At 49.7% G+C, this 20,780-nt stretch overlaps 1 protein-coding gene across 1 annotated transcript in view; it reads right to left on the bottom strand.

Annotated features, from left to right (window-relative positions):
• Igsf3 (immunoglobulin superfamily member 3) overlaps positions 1-18,892 on the bottom strand; it is a 90,490-nt gene extending 71,598 nt beyond the window's left edge. The window contains 2 exon segments of the mRNA XM_037206938.1: positions 17,501-18,177; positions 18,785-18,892. Coding sequence (XP_037062833.1) covers positions 17,501-17,543 — 43 coding nt within the window. The 5' untranslated portion in view covers positions 17,544-18,177; positions 18,785-18,892.
• Between the last annotated feature and the right edge of the window lie 1,888 nt (positions 18,893-20,780).

The raw sequence follows: 20,780 nt of genomic DNA, 5'->3' as shown, positions 1-20,780 counted from the left end.
CATCAAGACAGGAAAGGAAGACAGCTACAGCCTGAAGACCACATGCCACGCAGACCGCAGGGCAGCCAGTGGCGCCCACCACACTTCAGCATGTGTCCACTGATCCGTGGTCTGTCACGTCACAGTAATCCCTGGCCGCTCATCCTTAGAGTCTAGCCCATTGTCTCCCTGAATTCAAGGTCTCCTGAGTTGGATCTCCCATCATTATCTCAAAGCCCCAGTGGCAAAAACCAAATAACATCTCCCTAAAATCTGACTCTCCCAAATTTCCATGGCATGTCATTTTCCAAGTCATTACACACACGCCCCCAGAGTCAGCGTGCGGATTTCACTCACTGTCCCTCAATAGCCAAGCCGCCTTTCGCTGGTTACTCTATTGCTTTACAATCTTCCTGAGATGTCTTCACCCCCAATCCCTACACCTCCCAACTCAGAACTCATCCCGACAAATGAATGCTTCGGCAGCTTACACTGTCCACTTAGCTTTGACTCCCACCAGCCCCCCACTTCCAGTCAGCCTGGCTCACAGCTCCTTAATCCTACTTGCACCCCAGGGTCCATGCTCATGAGCCTCTCCTCTCTGCCCAAGGGCCCACAATACTTTCATGTATAAATCAAGTATCGAAGTCCACACACACAATCTGAGGTCCTGTGGAATCCCGATGAAATTAGGACATAGTGTCGCCGTTCCGACAATGCCACCTCCACGTTCACACCTGTCTCCGCAGGTCTGCCCATGCTAGCCCCCTCCTCAGACGCCCTCCTGCTCTTCCACACAGATCCTAATCCTTCTTCGGAGTGCATCCACTCCAGATGCAATCTCCGCACTCACATGTTCCCTGACAGTGTATTTCCCGCTCCTTTCCGGCTTACCGCGGGGCTGAGCACTGGCTCCTAACAATATGCTTTTTGACGACAATCTGAATGGCGCTATTTCATGAAAAGAAATCCCATTTCATGCTCGCTCAGGGAGTGTCTGAGATAGGTTGCCTCCAACTATGAGCAGCCAAAAATATCAACTCGTCCGGTAAACACGGGAACAGAAAGTATGGAGGCTAGACTGCTCGCTTTCCAGGGCCTCCGTCAAGACCTTAATCCCTCCCCGTTTCTTCTCTCTAGACAAACGTGCTTCCTCGTGGTGATAAAACAGCTGCCTTGCCTCCAAAAATCTAGTGGAAGGAGCTTTCCCCTTCCCGATGATTCCTATGAGAAAATGTTTTCCCCAGAATTCCCTAGCAGACATCTCAAGTCTCATTGACCAACCTCATTGGCCCACATCTCAATGACAGACTGCTTAGAACGATCAGCACTTACTCCGGAGCTGGAAGGAGGGTCACCTTTCCTGGAGTGGTATGGCATCCAAACCAACCAAACTGTCCCCCTACCCCCGCAGCAGGAAGAGGAAAGAATAGCTGTTACATGAGCAATCAATTATTCCTGCACCAGCAGAGGCCAGGTCATACATCTGTGTTTCCCCTCACACTTCAGCCCCATCCTGTGCTGGCACAGGAGGATACTCGGCAAATAACTGGGCTTGAGCAGAACTAGAAATTACCCTGTGCGTGTGAGAAAACGCTGAGCATCATAGCATGGTGGTACAATTGGACATTTGTGTACAGAAACTGGAAAGACAGCCATGAAATCCTAACAGATGCAGAGACGTTCTCATAAGAGAAGGTTGGGGTACTCTGATCCAACTCCAGCCTGGGCCCAACTCCCAGTTCCACAGATAGGGAGTGGGACCCCAGCCAGAAGCTCGGCTTCCAGCAGGCCCAGCTGGGCCTTCTCCTCAGTTCAACTCTTGCCTCTGATGGACTAGTGGGCTCCAGTCCAGCCTACAACGCACCACACATGAGTTCCAGGCTCAAAGGAAGCCCACGGGAAGGAAGGTCCATGCCATCAAAGGTAACCAAGCATCCTGTGTAGACCTGTCAGCTTTCCTTCACTGGGACAAGACGCTGAGACAATTCCAGGGGTCTCAGCCCATAGCTGTTTGGCCCTTTTGCTTCGGGGCTTGTGGCAAGGCAGGACACCATGGCAGAGAGCGAGAGTGGAGCCAAGGGCTAACCTCATGGGGGGCAAAGAAATAAAGACACAAAAAGGAAGTGACCTTTCGAAGAGCAGGACCCTACAGACATCACTTTCTCCCAGTAAACCACACACATAGCATCACAGGCTGGTGGTGACCCAGTCCTTGTCACATGGGCCTTTGAGGGACATTCAAGATCCAAACCACAGCTCTGTAGCCATACAAATGGTCAACGAATGCACAGGAGCAGGCGTGCTAGCCCGCGGAGAGACCCTTCAGCTGTGGCATGCCTTCTCTCCCACCTCTTTTCTGCCCAGGCCAGCCAACCCCTGCCCCTGCCTCCTGGTTCAGACTTCCTGCTTACTCCCCCAGCTTCTCTGGCCAGCGATAGCACCACAAGTCCCAAATACACATGTCCCCGTGTGGGGCTGAAAGGGGGCCTAAAAATGTCATGGGAAGCACACAGGAGGCAAGGTCCCCCACCCCCGCCTACTCCCACCCCTACCCCCACCCTGCCCTCCCAATGCCCCCAGGCTGCATCAGAAGACTACACTACTTGAGTTTTAGGAATTCCTTTCTAAATACTGGAGCTGACATTTCCTTGGCTAAAGAGAACCACATGAAATACTAAGAAGTAAACCAGCCGGCCTGCCCAACCCACAGCCCGCAGCCTGCAAGCAGCTGGCGACAGCTATGAGTATGGCCCAACCTAACATCATTGACTTATTTAAAACAATTACATATGTTTTTTAACTTGACTGCACCATTTTCTGGCATTACCTTTGTAAATGACAAGGTCACGTTGCAGTATCTTAAGGTTGGGCACACCTAGATCATGCATTCCACCTTCAATACATATTAACTGAGCAACTACTAGGTTGAACCCTATGGCCCTGCTGACATTCGGCTCTTTTGCTGACCTTTGAAACTGGTAACATTATACAGTTCATCTTACTATCAACCCTGTGCCAGGCAAGAGCAAGAGTCCTGAGATACTACAACAAGTCACAGATACAATCTCTGCAAGGATGGGGGTGTACAGTCTAGTGTTGAACCGTTCATTACAAAAGTAACCCACAGTTTAGCCTCGGTGCGCTCATCACGGACCAGGACACCCATCCTCTTGGGCATGGCTTCACTGTCCGTCCATAAATGGCATCCTTGCTGATGACCCGCTAGCACAGGAGGCTGAGTCCCCTCCACAGACGCACTGCCAAGCACACAGAGCACACCACACATTCTAAATGCTGGGACAGGCAAAATCAGGTGTGTGGAAGCATCTGAAAGAGAAAACTATGGAACCTCTGATACTGCCGATATGGTTGAGTTAGGGTCTTAGCAATACAGATCTTAACACAGCATGTAAACTACCCGCATCCGGGAGTTTCATGGGGACTATTTAAAATACTTAGGAGAACAAACGGTTCTCAGGCACAATCTAGTATTTCCGAAACTCCATTTGCATCAACAATGGGTCTGCTAATTGCAAATCATTCTTTCTTCTCTCCTATAGCGGGTCCCCCAAGGATCTTTATTAGGCACTCCATTAACCTAGTCTGGGTTGCAATATTTACTTACAAGTAATAACAGTGAATTTCTTGAAAAATATTTGGCAATTCAGGCATTTCACTAATTTAGCTAATCTTCCTCATTAGTCTACACTGTTAGGGCTTTGATCATTCTACCAAAAGAAATGACTGACGCTACACTTGAGGTTCCGGCCACCAAATCCTTTCAAAGGGTACCTTTGGTAGTGGGAACGTGAGCTCACATTCAAAGTGAGTGGAAACAGAAAATCAATAGACGACAACTTGAAGAACCACTGTAATCCAATTTGGTCCAGCCATGGGTCCGTGTGAAGTCACGTCCAAACCATAAGCAAAGCACATGGAGATGTCAGCTCCTGCACCTCTGATGTTTTGATGAACCCGATCTCATTTGTGGGCAGCGGGCTTCAGACGGTTTTGCAGCATCTCCCGGAGCCAGCTCCAGACACACACTGCAGGATCACAAGTGAGCCGGGATGAGATCTTCACTCCAGCTCACTTATTGTTCTGGGTACCAGCATGGAGACTTAGTAACACGCTGGTCACACTCATGAGGCATCCTGAACTCTCTTGACATGGTAAATGAACATCAGGCCTTGTCCCTGTGCCAGAGACACACAAAGGCCTGCTGCCAGCCAGAAAGACACCAGGCCTTTCCAAAGAACACCAGGCCCCATCCCTCCTCCTCCTCCTCGGCAGAACCCTGACAAATCTCCCAGATGCAGGCAGGATGCTCATGGGCTGGGGAGATTATGTTCTGAATGTCTTAAGAGATTAGTTACTTAAAATCCTCTCCGTGACTTCAGTCATCCCTGCCACAGACACAGAGTAAAAGGCTCCTTGATTAAAGCTGAATGCCTACACACTGGCAGAAGGGAAAATATGCAGAAGAAAACAAGAGTCGGATTCCTGATGGGCACAGCACCAGCTCCAGGAGGGGAACTGGGTAACAGTGACAGCGAGGCATGGATAGGAATCACGTGTTCAGCCGCAATGCCAGGCTCCTGCATCCACTCCTTCCCTCCAGATCACAGATATCAGAGACATAATCTGATTTATCCCCAAAGGAGGCCCTCTTCTCCCCAAAAGCCAAATGTGGGAAACTGCAGAACCTCTGTGGTGGGGTAAGAGTGGAAGAGTTTATCTCCTGGGATGTTTTAAGTACAACAAAGCTGATGTGCAGAGCGACGTTAGGGGAATTTTCCAGGGCTTCGGCCGCCCCTTCTCTCGCCTCCTCAAGGCCACCACCAACCTCTTCTTCACCTCTAGAATAATTTACCTCTATAATTAAAAGGGCTGCACAGGAGATCTGCCAGGATTCTTTCAAAATAAATTCATATCTAGGGACACATTAGTTCTGCTTCTACCTCCTCCCCCCAGAAGCCCACTCTTCTAGTCTCCCAGCCAGAGACTATCACTATTCCCAGAGAAGGCTAGGGAAAGAGCCAAGCAGGGTGCTCAGATCGGATCTTGCTTTTTCTTCATAGTGCCATACCACAAGACAGCCCACAAGACTGTTCAGAATGCAGTTTTCCATTCTCAAACACCAGGAGACAATATAAAACTGTCCAGCAAATCATCTCTAAGCAGAGTCAGAAAGGGCTGTCTAGTTTTCTAGTTTGGGGGTAGCCTGGAACAGATGTGTAATGAGGCCCCCCCCCAAAAAAAAAATAACAAGTGTGTATATGCATCTGTGCATCAGAATTCCCAGACCACAGCAGAACCACTGCCAAATAAAACCAATGAGGAAAACCAGAATGGCCTCAGGCAAGCACTGCTCACAGCGAGAAAGCAGGCCTAGCACAGAGCACTCAGGGGCAGCAGCTGCCTGCATTGGGCCATAGCCATGGCCACCAGGCAGTTTATAACCAGCTTGAACCTGCAGACTTAAAGATTACTGGAGGGGGAAAAAGCCCCTGGCTACCCTGGAGTCCAACGGGAACTCAGGAGAAGACTACAGAGGAAAGCCTTCTTAGGGTTACCACCAAAGTTGTAAGGATGCCTAGTAAGGGCCCCCCGCAGTGGTGTGGCCTGGGCTACGGACTCCTAGACAGAAGTCACACTGCAGGAGACAGGGGACACATGGAAGGTGAAGAAGACCAATCAACCTTCCCACCGAAACTGCAATACAAGGAGAGAGCCTGGCCTGGACGTCGTCTCCTATCTGATGAGAAGTGTGCCCTTTTTCTATTTCTCTTTTATTCTAGTTCCCTAGAAATTCAGAGCCATGGATGAAGCTCCCAATTCCCCAAGAAAGACAGTATCCCCAATAGTCAATAACAACAGTTGGTCCCCATATCCAGACAGCATCTCCAACAGTCAATAACAGTCAATCCCTGTATCCAGACAGCATCCCAGCAGTCAATGGCAAGAATCCACATATCCAGGCTCAGGATACTTGCCTATTTTCAATAGAAAGAATTTCTCCTATACCATCAATTACTTCCATCTCCTCACATCAGCAATATTCTAAATCCTTTCCCTAGAGGTCCGTTGTCATGGGCTGCCCTGGGTATTAGTAATCCATGGCCATTAAAGAACCGAGGGAAGGAAAAAGAGAGAAAGGATGTCAAAGTGATAGCCAGAAAACAGACTTACCTTAGGGACAGGGGAGGGAGGGAGAAGAGGAGGGAGAGAGGTGGAGAGAGAGAGAGAGAGAGAGAGAGAGAGAGAGAGAGAGAGAGAGAGAGAGAGAGAGAGAGAGAGAGAGACCCTTTGTACCAGAGCGTTTTTAATCAATCCCCCTATTTATGAAAGATTAAAAATACTTATCAGGTGACTACTTAAGAGTGTTCGTCACAGCGTTTTGTTTTTTGGTTTTTTTTTTTTGTTTTTTCGAGACAGGGTTTCTCTGTGTAGCTTTGCGCCTTTCCTGGAGCTCACTTGGTAGCCCAGGCTGGCTCGAACTCACAGAGATCCGCTGACTCTGCCTCCCGAGTGCTGGGATTAAAGGCGTGCGCCACCAACACCCGGCTCGTCACAGCGTTAACCTTCAATTCCAAGGCGTTTGAGATAACAGAACAATGAAGACTTGGAGTAGACACTCAAATATTTACTGGGTGAATGGCTAAAAGGTTTCGGGAAGTCTTAAAGTAGATTCTAACAGAGGAGGGCTGCTCTGGTGGTCTCCGGAAGGGTGACAGGGGTCAGACTCAGTTTAAGAGTCTCCTACCATATGTGAATTCAACAACCATCGCTCCAGAATAGCAGCCATTTTTACAAGGTGAGCCAGGCTCTGCAAAGCCACACCGGTGAGCCTGAGAAGTAACCCATCTTGAGAGTATCTCTCCTCAGGAGGTGAGCTGTAGGCAGCAGGGGAGGGTTCTCTTCCTGGGGTGGAAATCTCAAGCGGGGAGGGGGCTGCTGCCTGGGAACTTGGAGACTAGTTCCTCCACTGTGGTTTGAGGGAGTCATGTGAAAATGGAAAACTCAGTTCTTTTCCAGCACGAGAACAAACAAGAATGTTGGACTGAGTCAGACGCAAACCCCAGTGTTTATGGCTGTCTCCTTAACAAATCCTCAGTGGGTTTCATTTTAATCGGACAGAATTTCAACATTATGACAAACTGGTCAGTAAAACATGAACATGCTTAATTTGTCAAATTTATGTGCTTTTCAGAGAAAATATCCAGGATAAACAAGTCGATTATCCTCATTAACTACACTAACATTTAAGGCCAGTGTTTTTATTATGACTCCTGGTTGCCTGATGATGGGGAGACGGAATTATTCTGTTGTATAGCTACTGAATGAGTTCACGATTCCCCGGTGACTTTACAAATTACAGCCTCAGCTAGCGATAAAATAAGCAAATCAGTTCTGATATGACTATAAAATTAAGCCTGGAAAAAAAGAAGTGAGGTAAATCACCCCTTTAAAATCATGTTGTGGAACAGAATGTTCTGTATGCTTCCATTTATGTCAGAAAAATGTGCATTTGAGTATACACGCAGAAGTGTCTGAGAGACTATATACTAATCATAAGAAAGATATATCAAATCCAATAAGGGGTGTGGGACAAAGACAGGAATGTGCACGTTTTAATTTCTGTTTTTCTTTTTTCTCTTTTTTTCAGTGTTAAGAATGACACTCTGCCGAGCAGTGGGGCACACGCCTTTAATCCCAGCACTCAGGAGGCAGAGCCAGGTGGATCTCTGTGAGTTTGAGGCCAGCCTGGTCTACAGAGTGAGATCCAGGACAGGCACCAAAACTACACAGAGAAACCCTGTCTTGAAAAACCAAAAAAACAAATGACACTCAGCCACCTTCACAGGTAAAGCAAACACTATACCACTGGGCCAGCCCCCAACCCCTACTTCCTATATTTCTTACAACAGAGTTACATTCTCTTGTTACCTCTGCCAAAAAACAAAAGCCTCAAAATCAAAAAATAATACAGTAAATATACGCTATCATCTAAATTAAAACCAGTATCTGATCATCTTACTGCTATACAATACTCTAGCCTACAGCATTCTATTTAACTGCTTTAAATTATGGCTTAATTCAAACCAAATGCTCTGTTTTAAAAAAAAAAAAAAATTAAAAAACAAAACTCTACATTTCCTGTAGGTGAGTCCTACCTAAGAGATTGTGACATCTCATTCTCTGGAAGTCTTTTTTCCCTTTCTCTCTTGGCTTCCTCTTTGGACTGACATAATACACATATTTATGGAGTCTGATTCGGTGTTTTGATTACACAATGTGTACATTCTCTAGAAGTCCTTTAGCAAACAGTAAGAGTCCCCGGGGCGGGGCAGCCTGACCTGCAGCGCCCAGTGAGAGCTCACTTCCAAGCTCCTCTTCTCTCCACTGAAAGTGCTTCCTGGCTAAGTCGGCCAAGGTTAGTAATGTAAATAAGGACACACACCACCGAGTTACCCAAGGTCCCAGAGGCCTCACGCCGCCACTTGTGGTCAGGAAGCTGGCCACCTTGGAGATTTCGAAACACTTGAGAGTGCGGCCAATCGCAGTCCAGGGCCAAGGTGCCAACGCTCCAGTACACAGGTGTGTGTGTGTGTGTGTGTGTGTGTGTGTGTGTGTGTGTGTGTGTGTTGTGGACTTCGGCCATCTTTGCAACCCACAGCCCAAGCCTGACAGCAGGACTGTATGAAAGTGAGCTACCATACTGATTATCACATAGGAAAGGCACACTATTACTTAATAGACAGTGTCTCTGAGAAAAAGATTTGAAAATGGGCAGCTGTCGGGGACGAAGGAACGACAGAACAGGTCCTCCGAGAGGTCGGAAGCCTGCCTCTAGACCCAGGCCCTGCAGAGAGCAGCGGTCACCAAGCAAGGGTGGGTACCAAGCAAGGGGTGGGTACCAAGCAAGGGGCGACAGCAGACAACACTCTGGAGTACCAGACAATGATGCCACGGGCAAAAACTGATTTGTATGCAAAACTAACACCAACTTAAGGAGAGCCTGGGCAAACAGCATCAGAGAATCACCAGAAGGAACACATGACCAGCATCAGTTTGGGTTTCGTTTCCAATAAAGAGAACGATGAGCACCAGCAAGTGGGGGAGGGGGGACACTGACTTCTTGAATTCCCAACTCTACTGCTTCTACTCTGATTATCAGGTGATAAACACCAAGAACTGAAAACCTGGTGTGTTCAAGAGCAGGCATGTGCCTTCCCTTCTACCTCTGGGATCCTTTGGGTGACAACCTGGGGACTGGATGACCACTTCCCCAGGGATCCTCCAGCTCGATGACCACTTCCCCAGGGATCCTCCAGGTCAATGGCCACTCCCCAGTGATCCTCCAGCTCGATGACCACTTCCCCAGGGATCCTCCAGGTCAATGGCCACTCCCCAGTCATCCTCCAGCTCGATGACCACTCCCCAGTCATCCTCCAGGTCGATGATGACCACTTCCCCAGTGATCCTCCAGGTCGATGATGACCACTTCCCCAGTGATCCTCCAGGTCCATGACCACTTCCCCAGGGATCCTCCAGGTCGATGACCACTTCCCCAGGGATCCTCCAGCTCGATGACCACTCCCCAGTCATCCTCCAGGTCAATGGCCACTCCCCAGGGATCCTCCAGGTCGATGACCACTCCCCAGTCATCCTCCAGGTCGATGACCACTTCCCCAGGGATCCTCCAGCTCGATGGCCACTTCCCCAGGGATCCTCCAGCTCGATGGCCACTTCCCCAGGGATCCTCCAGCTCGATGGCCACTCCCCAGTGATCCTCCAGGTCAATGGCTGCTCCCCAGGGATCCTCCAGGTCGATGGCCACTCCCCAGGGATCCTCCAGGATTCCCACTGACAACTTTCTCCGCCACCTGTCTCTGACCCCGAAACCCAGTTTTCATACCAACTGTCTGCTCCAATTCTTACCAACCAGCACCAGGAGGACCCGGCTCACTGACAACCTTCCCCCCACTCCTAGAAGTTCCCACAATCCTGCCAAAAATGCCATTCCCCTGGTCCTTAGAAAAATGTCTAGAATTTGGGCTGCTCCCGAAAGCACTTCCAGATGGACCAGTGACCGGCTTCTCCAGCATCTCCCTCACCTGAAGTCTCTTTCTTTGCTGCTCTTGCTCTCCCCGACCCCAACAATAGACGCCCCTCCTCTCAGAGTGCATGATGTCAGTGCTGGCCAGCCTATCTGCCAATCAATTTACCTTTTGTTTCTCTGGTGGCCTTAGATATCATGTCCTAGGGCAGTGGTTCGCAATCCTCCTAATGCTGGGACCCGTCAATACAGTCCCTCGTGCTGTGGTGACCCCCCCCCCACACACACACACCATAAAATTATTTCATTGCTACTTCCTCACTCTCATTTTGCTACTGTTATGAGCCGTCATGTAAATATCTGCTGTGCAGGATATCGGCTATGCAGCCCCATGAGAGGGTTGATCAGCCACCCCAGAGTGTCATGACCCACAGGTTGAGAACCGCTGTCCTAGAGGCCTAGATGTACGCTGCAAAGCTTCCCCTGGATGGTGGAGAAGACACTATCCGGTGAACGTAATTAAAGGGCTGGGCTGAAACTTCGCCCGGGCTCTCATTAGTATAAAGCCTTATTATAAAGCCTTTTTAAATGCATCTGACCACCTTCCAGCCGGGGAGAGTTAATATAATTCAATCTTCAGTTTAGGATCTTGCAGGGCCCCAGGCTCATCATTCTCTCCTGCTACTATAATTATAGATGGAAAGAAAATGTAGAGACTGGGTGGACAGTTGCTGGAAAAGTGAAGTGGAGAATACAGCTCCAGCGTGTGAGACTTGCCCTCTGAAGGCGGAGTTGACAAAGGAAAAACAAACTCCACTCTGGGGTTAAGGGAGGTCCGCTGCTAAGGCCTTTGTTGAGTACCTGCCTCTGTGGCCACAATTAGTCATTTAATAAAGGGTTCTTCGAGAGGGAATTTGGCAACATGTGATTTTCGACAACTACAACCTTGATTTTTATGTAACTGCTCATTTCTTTGAAAATCAGGGGGGCATTCACGCACAGGTGTCCTAAATTTTCTTAAATTGAAAAATCAACGTTTTATAAGGAAGAGCCATGCTTCACTTCACTGGGAAGTTGAAAAGAAAACAGGTGTCTGCTGTGGCAAATGAGGAACTCCCAAAGGAAGCTAAAAATGTGAGCCGGAGAATGGCACCCCCCACCAGGAGGCACCATGGTTTTCCCCTGGAGCCCCTTCGGCCAGTCTCAGGCTCCTAGCTCAATGAGAGCAGACTGGGCTCTGGATTCTAAGTCCAACTTCAATTCATTACACTCTACAGCCATCCTCTTTCCAGCACCATCCAACCTAAACCGGAAGCTTCCACTTCAACTTCCGGTCACTGAGTCATTTCTTCAGCCCTAAAAAGCCACCCCCATGTCCCGTCATTATAACTGCTGGCTCCTGCCCACCCCTCCACACCCTGCCCATTCTAAACACTGGGAAAGACACTTCATTAGAGGCTTTGAAAATCAAGGAGGCATTCATACACAGGTGAGCTAAATTTCCTTACATTGAAAAGCCAACATTTAAGAATTAGAGTATTCCCGTTTCTTCCGCCAACCACCGCAAGTTTTGGGGCTGGCTTTTGAACCCTGACAGTCTGTGGGGGGAATTCAGGAGGTATGTAAACCTGAGAGTGAGGAATGGCACCTTTATTCTCACTAGCCTCTAAGTGAACCTTAACAATCCCTTTGATTCCTCCAGTAATGTTTGTAGAATCAGCGATTCTCGAAGTAGAAATCACACACTTTTATCAATGAAGTCAACACATCCTCAAAATACCAAACTCTCATCACTATCCCAACACTAATGCTTATTAGGTTCCATGTGAGGAGTTGTTAGTTTAATGTGTTATTAAAGAGGAATGCTACGCGATCACAGCGTTCTTTTTGAATATTCTGATAGCTCTATTTCAATATAATCGATTTCCTTTGAGGAGGGGGTATTTATATATTTTTAAATGCTATGCTTAGGTTCACCAGACTGCCAAAAGGAAACACAAAAGACCCAGAACCCTTGTTTGGTAGAATGAAGGCCTGAGTGCCACCATCAGAAACGCTGGGTTCAAAACCAGACCCTGGCAATTTCCAGCTCCTTCTAGAGCAGTGGTTCTCCACCTTCCTAATGCTGCAACCTTTTACTACTACAGTTCCTCATGTTGTGGTGGCCCCCACCATAAAATTATCTTCATTGCTAATTCATAACTGTAGTTTTGCTAGTATGATGAACCATAGTGCAAATATCTGATATGCAGGATATCTGATATGCGACCCCCCAAAGGGGATCTTGACCCACAGGTTGAGAACTGCTGTTCTAGAGCAAAGTTAATTCCTCACCCTCAGTTGGAGCATGGCAGCCCACAGGAAAATAGTATTTACTTTGTGAGGGCTAGGAACATAACTCAATGGTAACCAACGTACCTAGGGTGCCGTGGGTCCTGGGATCCATTGCCAGCATTGCCAAGCAAACCAAACCAAAGTATGTCTATTTACCTTTGAACCCACTCACCAAAAATTAACTGAACTCCTACTTCCTTGGTGGCAGACACAAGACAGTTCTGGGGCTCACGTAGAGACCATCCTTAAGTTCTTTATACTGAAGGCCACACTATGGGAAATGTTGGTGCGTAACACCCTATAAATACAGTATTCACTGCGAACGCCACACATGTTCTTTGTAATTATATGCTGGCTTCTGTTGCTTCCTCGGCAACAACTGTTGGTTCGTCTAGCTCATGTCTTTCCCAGTAAGGCTCCTTATTGGCCAGAGTCTGGGCCTCGCTCTCAGAAGGAACGGCCTGTTTGATAAAAAGAACCTCAGATTTGGAACTGACAGTCCTGGCTTCAGTACTATACTCGGCCACTTGTAAGTTTGTGGCTATGGCAGAAGCCGATATTTGTCCACCAAAACCTGCACTCTGCTTAAAGCAATACAGCCCCAGGTTTTAAGCATGGCCGTGGCACTTGGGATAAGCATACTTCCCAGTCTTTCTTGCAGTTAAGTATGGCCATTATGCCTAAGTTCAAGGCAATGAGACTATAAACAGAAGAAATGTGCATACCTTCCGGTAAGCATCCTTAACATACAAGATTCATCATGAATCCTTCATTAATCCTTTCTTCCCTCCTGATGGCTGGAGCCAGATGGCCATATTGGACCCTGAGCTAATATTGAGAGTAAAGGCCATGCACAGGAAGCAAGCCTGCAGGAGACTGGGGCCCAAATACCATGCAATGCATTAATCTGGCCAGCAATCCATTTTAGGCAAATTACTTAATCTCCTTGGACTTCAACATCCTGGTCTATAAAAGGATGGAAATGTAAGGTACCTGTTGCCTAAGGTTGTCTTGAGGACTGAACCATAGGCTTGGTTCACAATAAGGACTGGAGTTTAAAGAGCTGGTATTACCGTTGCTATGGTAATACCTGTAGCCCTGCTGCAATGGACAGTATAGCATAAGGAACAGAACACAGCCCTGGGTACAGAGAGGTGACTCAAACCATTTCTACAGTATAAAGATGCCACTGTCTGGATCTTAAATGACCCCCATACACCCAAAGGTTTGGACCACGCATGGGGCGGCGGTATTGGGAAGACAAAGAGGACAACTTTCAGAGGTAGGGCCTGGTGGGAGTCTTCCGGTCACTGAGAGCATGCCCTTTAAAAGTACAGTACAACCCAGCTCCTTCTCCTCCTTTTTCATCCTCGGCCATGAGGTGAGTGGTCCTGCCTGCCCCCCCCCCCACTGCTACGCCACCAGGATGCTCTCTCTGCCCCAAAGCAACAGAGCCAATCCCTAAAGCTGTAAGGCTCAAAGGAACCTTTTCTAGGTTAGTTATGCCTGGTATTTTGTTATAATGATGGAAGGCAGGCTACCACACGGGGCATCCTGGCCAGTCCAGTCCTCCTGACAAGAATCTCTTTCTCCAGCACCTTCATGGGATGGTCTTTGAAGCGAAGTATGCCGTCCTTTCAACAGTGTGAGGGCAGTAGTGCTGGCTCGTCCATCCATCACGAAGCCCATCCCGGCTTTAGGCCCCTCCCCTGAATGATGTAAGCCCCCTGCTCTGTCATCTGCTCCCTCCTTCTCTTCTGCCTTTGATCGCCATGCCTCTGAGTTCACGCCAATCAGTACATCAAAGTTTCCTTCCTTCTCTTTTGGAAGCACCCTCTGGCCTCTCCGTAACAACTGGAAGGAAGTAATAACTTCATCCCATCCTGTTCACACACAAGGCTTCCCAAACCTTATAACCAATGTATGGGTACACTGGAGAACACAAATGCCCGCACACCATCCGGATGTTCTGTGTTGGTTCAGGGGTGGCTCATCTCCCGCGTTTCTCACTGCTAACACTCCCAAAGCTATTTCATCTTGTTTGCAACATCCACACTGGTCTGGGAGGTCTACGTCTTCATGGTACACAAAACTGAAGTGTGCTTTCTGTATCTACAGCCTACAGGCATCTTTCCAGAGTGGTCTCTTCTTGTTTAAGAAGACACAACTCCTACTTTTCTTCTCTTACGTATTCCACTGCCAGCTTTTCATGTCGCCTTTACTCACCCAGACTGTGCCCAGGCACAGACACGGTGCCAGCCACCCCATCTCTCCCGCCCCATTCCCTCTTCCTCACACTCAGAGGAGCCTTGATATCTCTCTCTCTCTCTCTCTCTCTGTCTCTCTCTCTCTCTCTTCTCTCTCTCTCTCTCTTTCTCTCTTCTCTTTCTTCTTCTTTCTTCTTTTTTTCTTTTTTTTTTTTTTTTTTTTTCTTCTCTCTCTCTCTCTCTCTCTCTCTCTCTCTCTCTCTCTCTCTTCTGCCCCGCTGACTCCATCCATTCCTGTCAGTGGAGATTCTGCTGTTCACCAGCCCAGGCCTAAGATGCCTTTGGAATGGAAACAAGAGGTGGTAGCAGCCTCTGGCTACACACTGAAGAGCCACCTGGGACAGCCGAAGGACAGGAGACTGGGCAGTCGGGAGGACAGGGACAGAGACTTGCATGATCAGTGTCCTAGACAGGCAATAAAAGAGGACCCTGAACCAAACTCCACACACTGGCAAAGGAAGGGAGCAGAAATGTGCAGACCTAAGTAAGGGTCACACACATCTCACAGATTCACCCTGCAGTGCCCATCACAGAAGGTCGCAGGGTTTCCTAGCTCAAACTGCCACGTCTGGAGGATGGCTCCTCTATCAGTCCCACTTTCGAGCACTTAACCTGACTCAACTTTCATACAACTGTATTCTCGGTGTGCAACCCGCACGCACGGGCTCAACACCTCCAGATTCTTGACTGTGTTGGAGTCGCAGTACACATTGATTCACATCACACAGCAGGAATGCTGACATGGGTCAGACCACACCAGCGGCCAGCAGGAACCAAGACTGAGTGTGGTTTCTTCCCTCCCCAGACACCCTGTGCTTCTCCCAGGTGAAGACTGGTAGGAGGCAGGCCTCCCTGGCCACACTGTCAGCTATCAGGTGACAGGCAAAGAGGATGCGAGTCCCCCAGAGGGGCTCGGAATGGGGCGGGCACTAGTGTGCCTGTCCACAGTTCCAAACATCTCCAGTCACACACATCTGGCCTTCCACCCCAGGAGCCCTTTACAGCCACAGCTTCCTCCAGGGCCCCTCTTTGCACACGAGGGTGAGGGTGAGGGAGGATGACAGCACTCAGTGGGTGCCAGGGTCCCAGCTCCCCTCCACAGAGGGACCTAGAGAGCGAACAGCAGGGAGACCAGCAGGCAACCTCGCATTTCTTCAACAGCCAAAAAGAAAGAAAGGGCGCAAATGTCATAGTTCCCTGTTTTCCCATTGGTGGCTCCTTCTGCCCTGGGCCCCACCCACCCCCTCAGCCACACACCCAAGCCTGGGCCGGAGGGGAGGGGGGCAGCCTCTGTTTGTGTTCTTTCCAATCTCGATGAATCACTAGCTGCTGATTCAAGCTGAGACACAAGGACCAATACTGTACAACACATATAAATGCAGTCTGAGAGACCAGCCAAGGGAAACCTACCTACCTGCTTTCCTTTACCTGAGCACACAGGAGACATGGGGACCCTGTATCCCAACAACAGGGTCAACTGACTAAACTCTAGACAGACAGGGGTGTGCATGCCTGTGCACATGTACGTTGGGCAGGAAAGGGCTGACACTAATATACTCACACACTAATTCCCCAGCTCAGCCAAAGACTCCATTCCCACTCCAGAGAATTTGGTATCACTGGTCTGAAGTGGTTACCCAACTATCAAGATTAAAAAAAAAGATGCCTTAAAGACATCAGCCTGTACCCAAGTTTGAGCACCACCGAACGAACACACTGATTATGAGTTTCAAACACATTTCAAGGCAGTCAAGATTTTTTTAGGACATCTTACATGCCTTAATTGCAGACTTTGGGTGTTTTATTGAGATTTGGATGTCAATCAAGATGAGGCTGAAATCGGAATTCAAGTCTCTTAACTCCAAAGTCCATCCCCAATCCACACCCCTGTCAACTTTCGTAAGGGTGCAGGTAATTCACTGACAATCTCCAGGGATAAATTCCTAAGTGCAAGACACCTAGAATAGAGAAGCAAATGGCCAGCAGCCATAACTTCTTAGAATGCAGAGGACAGAGTCACACAGAGGAGGTAGGGGGTGTGTCCATTCTTGAGGTCTGAGGAGATCCCGTGAAAGAATGCACCGGGTGCTGGATATCGAGTTTAATATAAACCGAAGCATTGGAAGGTACTCGGTGGAGACGCCCTCCATGGCATAACAAGAATGGACAGGGGCTGGGGATCTACACTGGAGACGGAAGCCTGGAGAGGGTCAAGGGCCCACTTCTGAGACCACAGTTTCTTCCTCCTCCTGAGCCTTCAGACTTGTCTCTGAGGGTATGAAAACCAATCATCCTAACACACCCCTTGCCAGGCAAGGCCCAGTATCTCCAGCCTCACCTCCTACAGGGGCCATGAACTGGGCTGCCTTGGTGCGGAGACACAAGACTAGTTAGTGTCTTCAAACACATTTAGCCTACAGACTTCTTAGGCAAGACAAAGCCTCCCTTCAACACCCCCCCACCACCCACTCCCACTTCCCCCTCCAAAAACAACAGTAAGAAAAGGCACCGTCATTCAGTCATTCATCAAACCACCTTTCCCAACAGAGTGAGAATGATGTTATAACTTCCCTGGAACCTGCAGACCCAACACGAAAGTGAAAACCTTGGAAGCATCAACCCACACACCATCCCTCAGCCGCAGGGGCTTCACCCAAAGGCCCAGGGCAGTAAACACACCTGCCTTAAGACAACCCGTATTCCACCAATGGACCCTCTTTAATCCACGGTCACACTCTGGCTACCCCGTTCCGTCCCCCCAAAGCCCAGTGTGGATGGAAGAGAACCACAAGGAAATTAGCAACGAGAGCAGGTTTAACTTTCACAGCCGTAGAACTGATAAGCAGTCACTTACCCAGCACAGCCAGCCAGCTCAACACTGGGAAAAAGCACTTCATGTCGGCGGCGGCTGCAGCAGGAAAAGGACACTTTGCACAGGGCACTGGGCTTCTCCCACCGCCTAATCTCTCATTACTGCCAATCCACTTATAGCTCCGGGGAACAGTTTGGAAACAGAACTTCACAGGGGGAAAAAAAAACGAGAACCAGTCAAAGACAGAAGGAGAGAGTTGGGGGCAGGGGAGGGGAGCGGCAAGAGAGTCCTCTACGCTAAAGGCAGGGTCCAGAGCAATTCCGAAGGCGCTCTAGGCTTCTGCCACATTGTATGCCTCGCAGTCTCCACCGGAACTGTGGATTCTGGTGGATTAATCCTCAAGGAAAATGGGAGGAAAGAGAGTCTGAGAAAATCCTTTCATCCGTTGATTATACAGAAATGTCCTTGGCTTCGCAGTGAAGGTGTCTGAGATGTCTCATTCGGATCCCCCAGAGGGAACCAGGCAGGTTTTGTCAAAACCTGGGCCAGTCAAAGCACCCAGACTGGTGAAGACACTTTGGGTTTCTTCATCAAAAAGTCCATCTCCATCCATGGTGATAGGTCACGGTGCTGTCACCTGCCCCAGAACCTCCCAGATGCACACGAAGTAAGCTGGCATTCGGTAGCCCGGGAGCGGTCCCACAAAAGCCGGCAGATTTCTAAAACAAACACAGCAGACGTTTATCCAAGGCCAACACAACCACCGCAAAACCGAGAGAGGCCGAAGCGCCGGGTTGGCCGAGCCACCCGGCTCCCCTCCCTGGCTCGGGCAGCCCATGTGTGTGTGTGCATCCTGACCTTGTCCAAGTCTTACCTTCCGTGCCCTACGCCTCAGTTTCCCCGCCCAGAGCAAGGCAATTATGATTGTTCTCAAAACACTTTCACCAAATGCCTCTTCACTCGCGGGCTTTCCCGTCGCGGTCCACGGCGCGGGGCGCGGCGGGCGGCAGCCCCACCCTCGGCAGCGCGGGTCGCCACGGGCTGGCACGGGGCCGCGACTCGGGCGCCGGCCGTGGGAGCCGGGGCGCGCCGCGTCCCAGGTGGCCCGCTATTGTTTTACCTCCCCGGCGGTTGCTTCTGAGACGCTGGCAAAGAAAAGGCACCGAGCAGAAGGGAGCCCAAGGGCTCCGCTCGCCGTCGACCGAGCCCGCCCCGTGCGCGCCGGGTCGAATGGAGGAAGGGGCTTGGGCCCGGGGCGGGACGTCGCCGATCCCCACGCCACGCTCCCCGTGCCCCCGACCCCGATCCGCGCCCGCCCGCGCTCACCTCGCCCGGGGTCCCGCCGTACCCAGCGGCCGATAGTCCGCCAGTACGCGTCCCGCACGCCTCCCAGGACGCGCAGCTTCCTCCTCGCCTCCCGCAGCGGCTCAGGCTGCCCCGCTCCCGCCCCGCCCCAGGCCCCGCCCTCCAGCTCCCGCCTGGCCCGCAGCTCCCGGCGTGGCGAGCAGGGGCGAGGGCGGTGGCCTCACAGGGACACGCCCCCGCTACGCCCCGCCCACCGCCCCGGAGGAGCTCCCAGGCTGCGCCCGTGCGCAGCTGCGGACCACCTGGGATGATGAGCTGATGCCAAGTTAACCCCGGTTCGCGCACCGTGGCCCCTTCCCAAAGCCCAGGCCCTGGTGTCGCGTCTATTGCCCGATAAACAATAGCAAGGCGCTTTGCTGGAGACTTGAATTTGTTTTCATAGTGAACCCCCACATTGTGTTTTACTCTAGTATAAAATCTGGGAAACAACCCCGAAAACAATCTGGGTTCTTGCCCAGATGCCTCCGCTTCTTAGCGGTGGGCCTTAGCCCGTTTGCCTCGGTGCCTCAGTTTGCTCATCTGTTCCGAAAAGGAAATAACCTCTGCTTAATAGGGTTATGTGAGATGTCCACGCCACACTTGTAAGGCACTTAGCGGAATGCCTCATATGTCAAAAGCACTCAGTAAAAATGAACTGTCATTATTTTATAACAGTGCTCTCCATGCAAGTGCCTCCGTATTAGTCAATTACAAACACTAAGTGCTAAAATGACTCATTACAGACGGAGCAAGTCGGATTGTACTGCCCTTTGCGGAGCTTGTTGACTGCTTGGGGTCACTAACACGAGCCGTACATAACTGGAAAATGGGATCGAGGAAGGCTCCCAACCCTGTGTTGTTGGGGTGGAATAGGGCAGGATAGGACCCAGGAAGCTTTCTCCTAGAGAAAACGGATAATTCCGTGGAACAGAAACAGGAGAGGAGAAAGAGCAGACATCACAGGCCCTGGAAACACACCTTTCTTTAGAGGCCCAGAGAGGAAAGACTCAGCACCTATGACAGAAAGCTCTGGGCGCCCCTAAGTAGACAGGAAGGAAGACTAGCAAGAAGGGGTCTGTAACAAAGAATCAGAAGCCAAAGGGGTGAAGGATTTGGCCTTGAGATTGAGTCCAGGAGACGCCCTTGATTAGGGAACTGTGGCTAACAGATGTGCATTTTATAAAACCACTTGGCTTCGGAGTGGAGGGTGGGTGGAGGAATTTTCCGGAAGACTGAAGATGTCATGGCCAAGGATAGGTGAAAAAAATCCAGGAAATGGAAGTAACCAAGACCACACAGGCAGCTACGGGGACAGAGTGGGTTGAGCAGGCCTTGGTGTCACCCCATGAGATGTCCAGGTGAGTGTGAGAGAGTCGTGGCGACAGAGATCAGGACTCACAGGATGAGGATGGAGGTTTGAGCTGAGATTCCCAAGCTGCATCATGATTGGCTAGCCATGTCCAAAGAAACAACCAACAGATTTCAGAACTCAGTTTTCCATGAGAGCAAAACTGTGTACTGAAAGAAAACCTTGACGGGCCAGGGAGAAGGCTCATTTGGTAAAGTGCTTGCCATGTAAATGTGAGGACCTGAGTTTGATCCCCAGAACCCACATTAAAAAAATGATGTGGATGGCACTTGAGGGGCCATGACTTGTTGTCCTCTGAGTTCTACACACAAGGGCGCATAAATGCACACATATCCACAAACAAAATGAATGTACTGATAACTCACCCATCCCCCCCCAAAGTCAATACCTCTATTATACAAGACAATGAAGACCTTGTCATAGAGGTACCCAGATAACTGGAAAGTCTGTTTGTCCTTTCCCTTCTCCCTTGGCTGTAAATTCCATGAAGCTAGTTCGTCCTGTAATTATCATTTATCCACAAACAACTCTTGGCATTTGATCTGCATATGTAATTGAACTATAAATACCTCTATCGTATCAAATTGAATATTTATCGCATATTTAAAG

Source organism: Peromyscus leucopus, chromosome 6 (genome assembly GCF_004664715.2).
Source record: "Peromyscus leucopus breed LL Stock chromosome 6, UCI_PerLeu_2.1, whole genome shotgun sequence".
NCBI classification, from domain to species: Eukaryota; Metazoa; Chordata; class Mammalia; order Rodentia; family Cricetidae; genus Peromyscus; species Peromyscus leucopus.
Note: the sequence above shows the minus strand (reverse complement) of the source record. Positions and strands in the feature narration are given on the sequence as shown.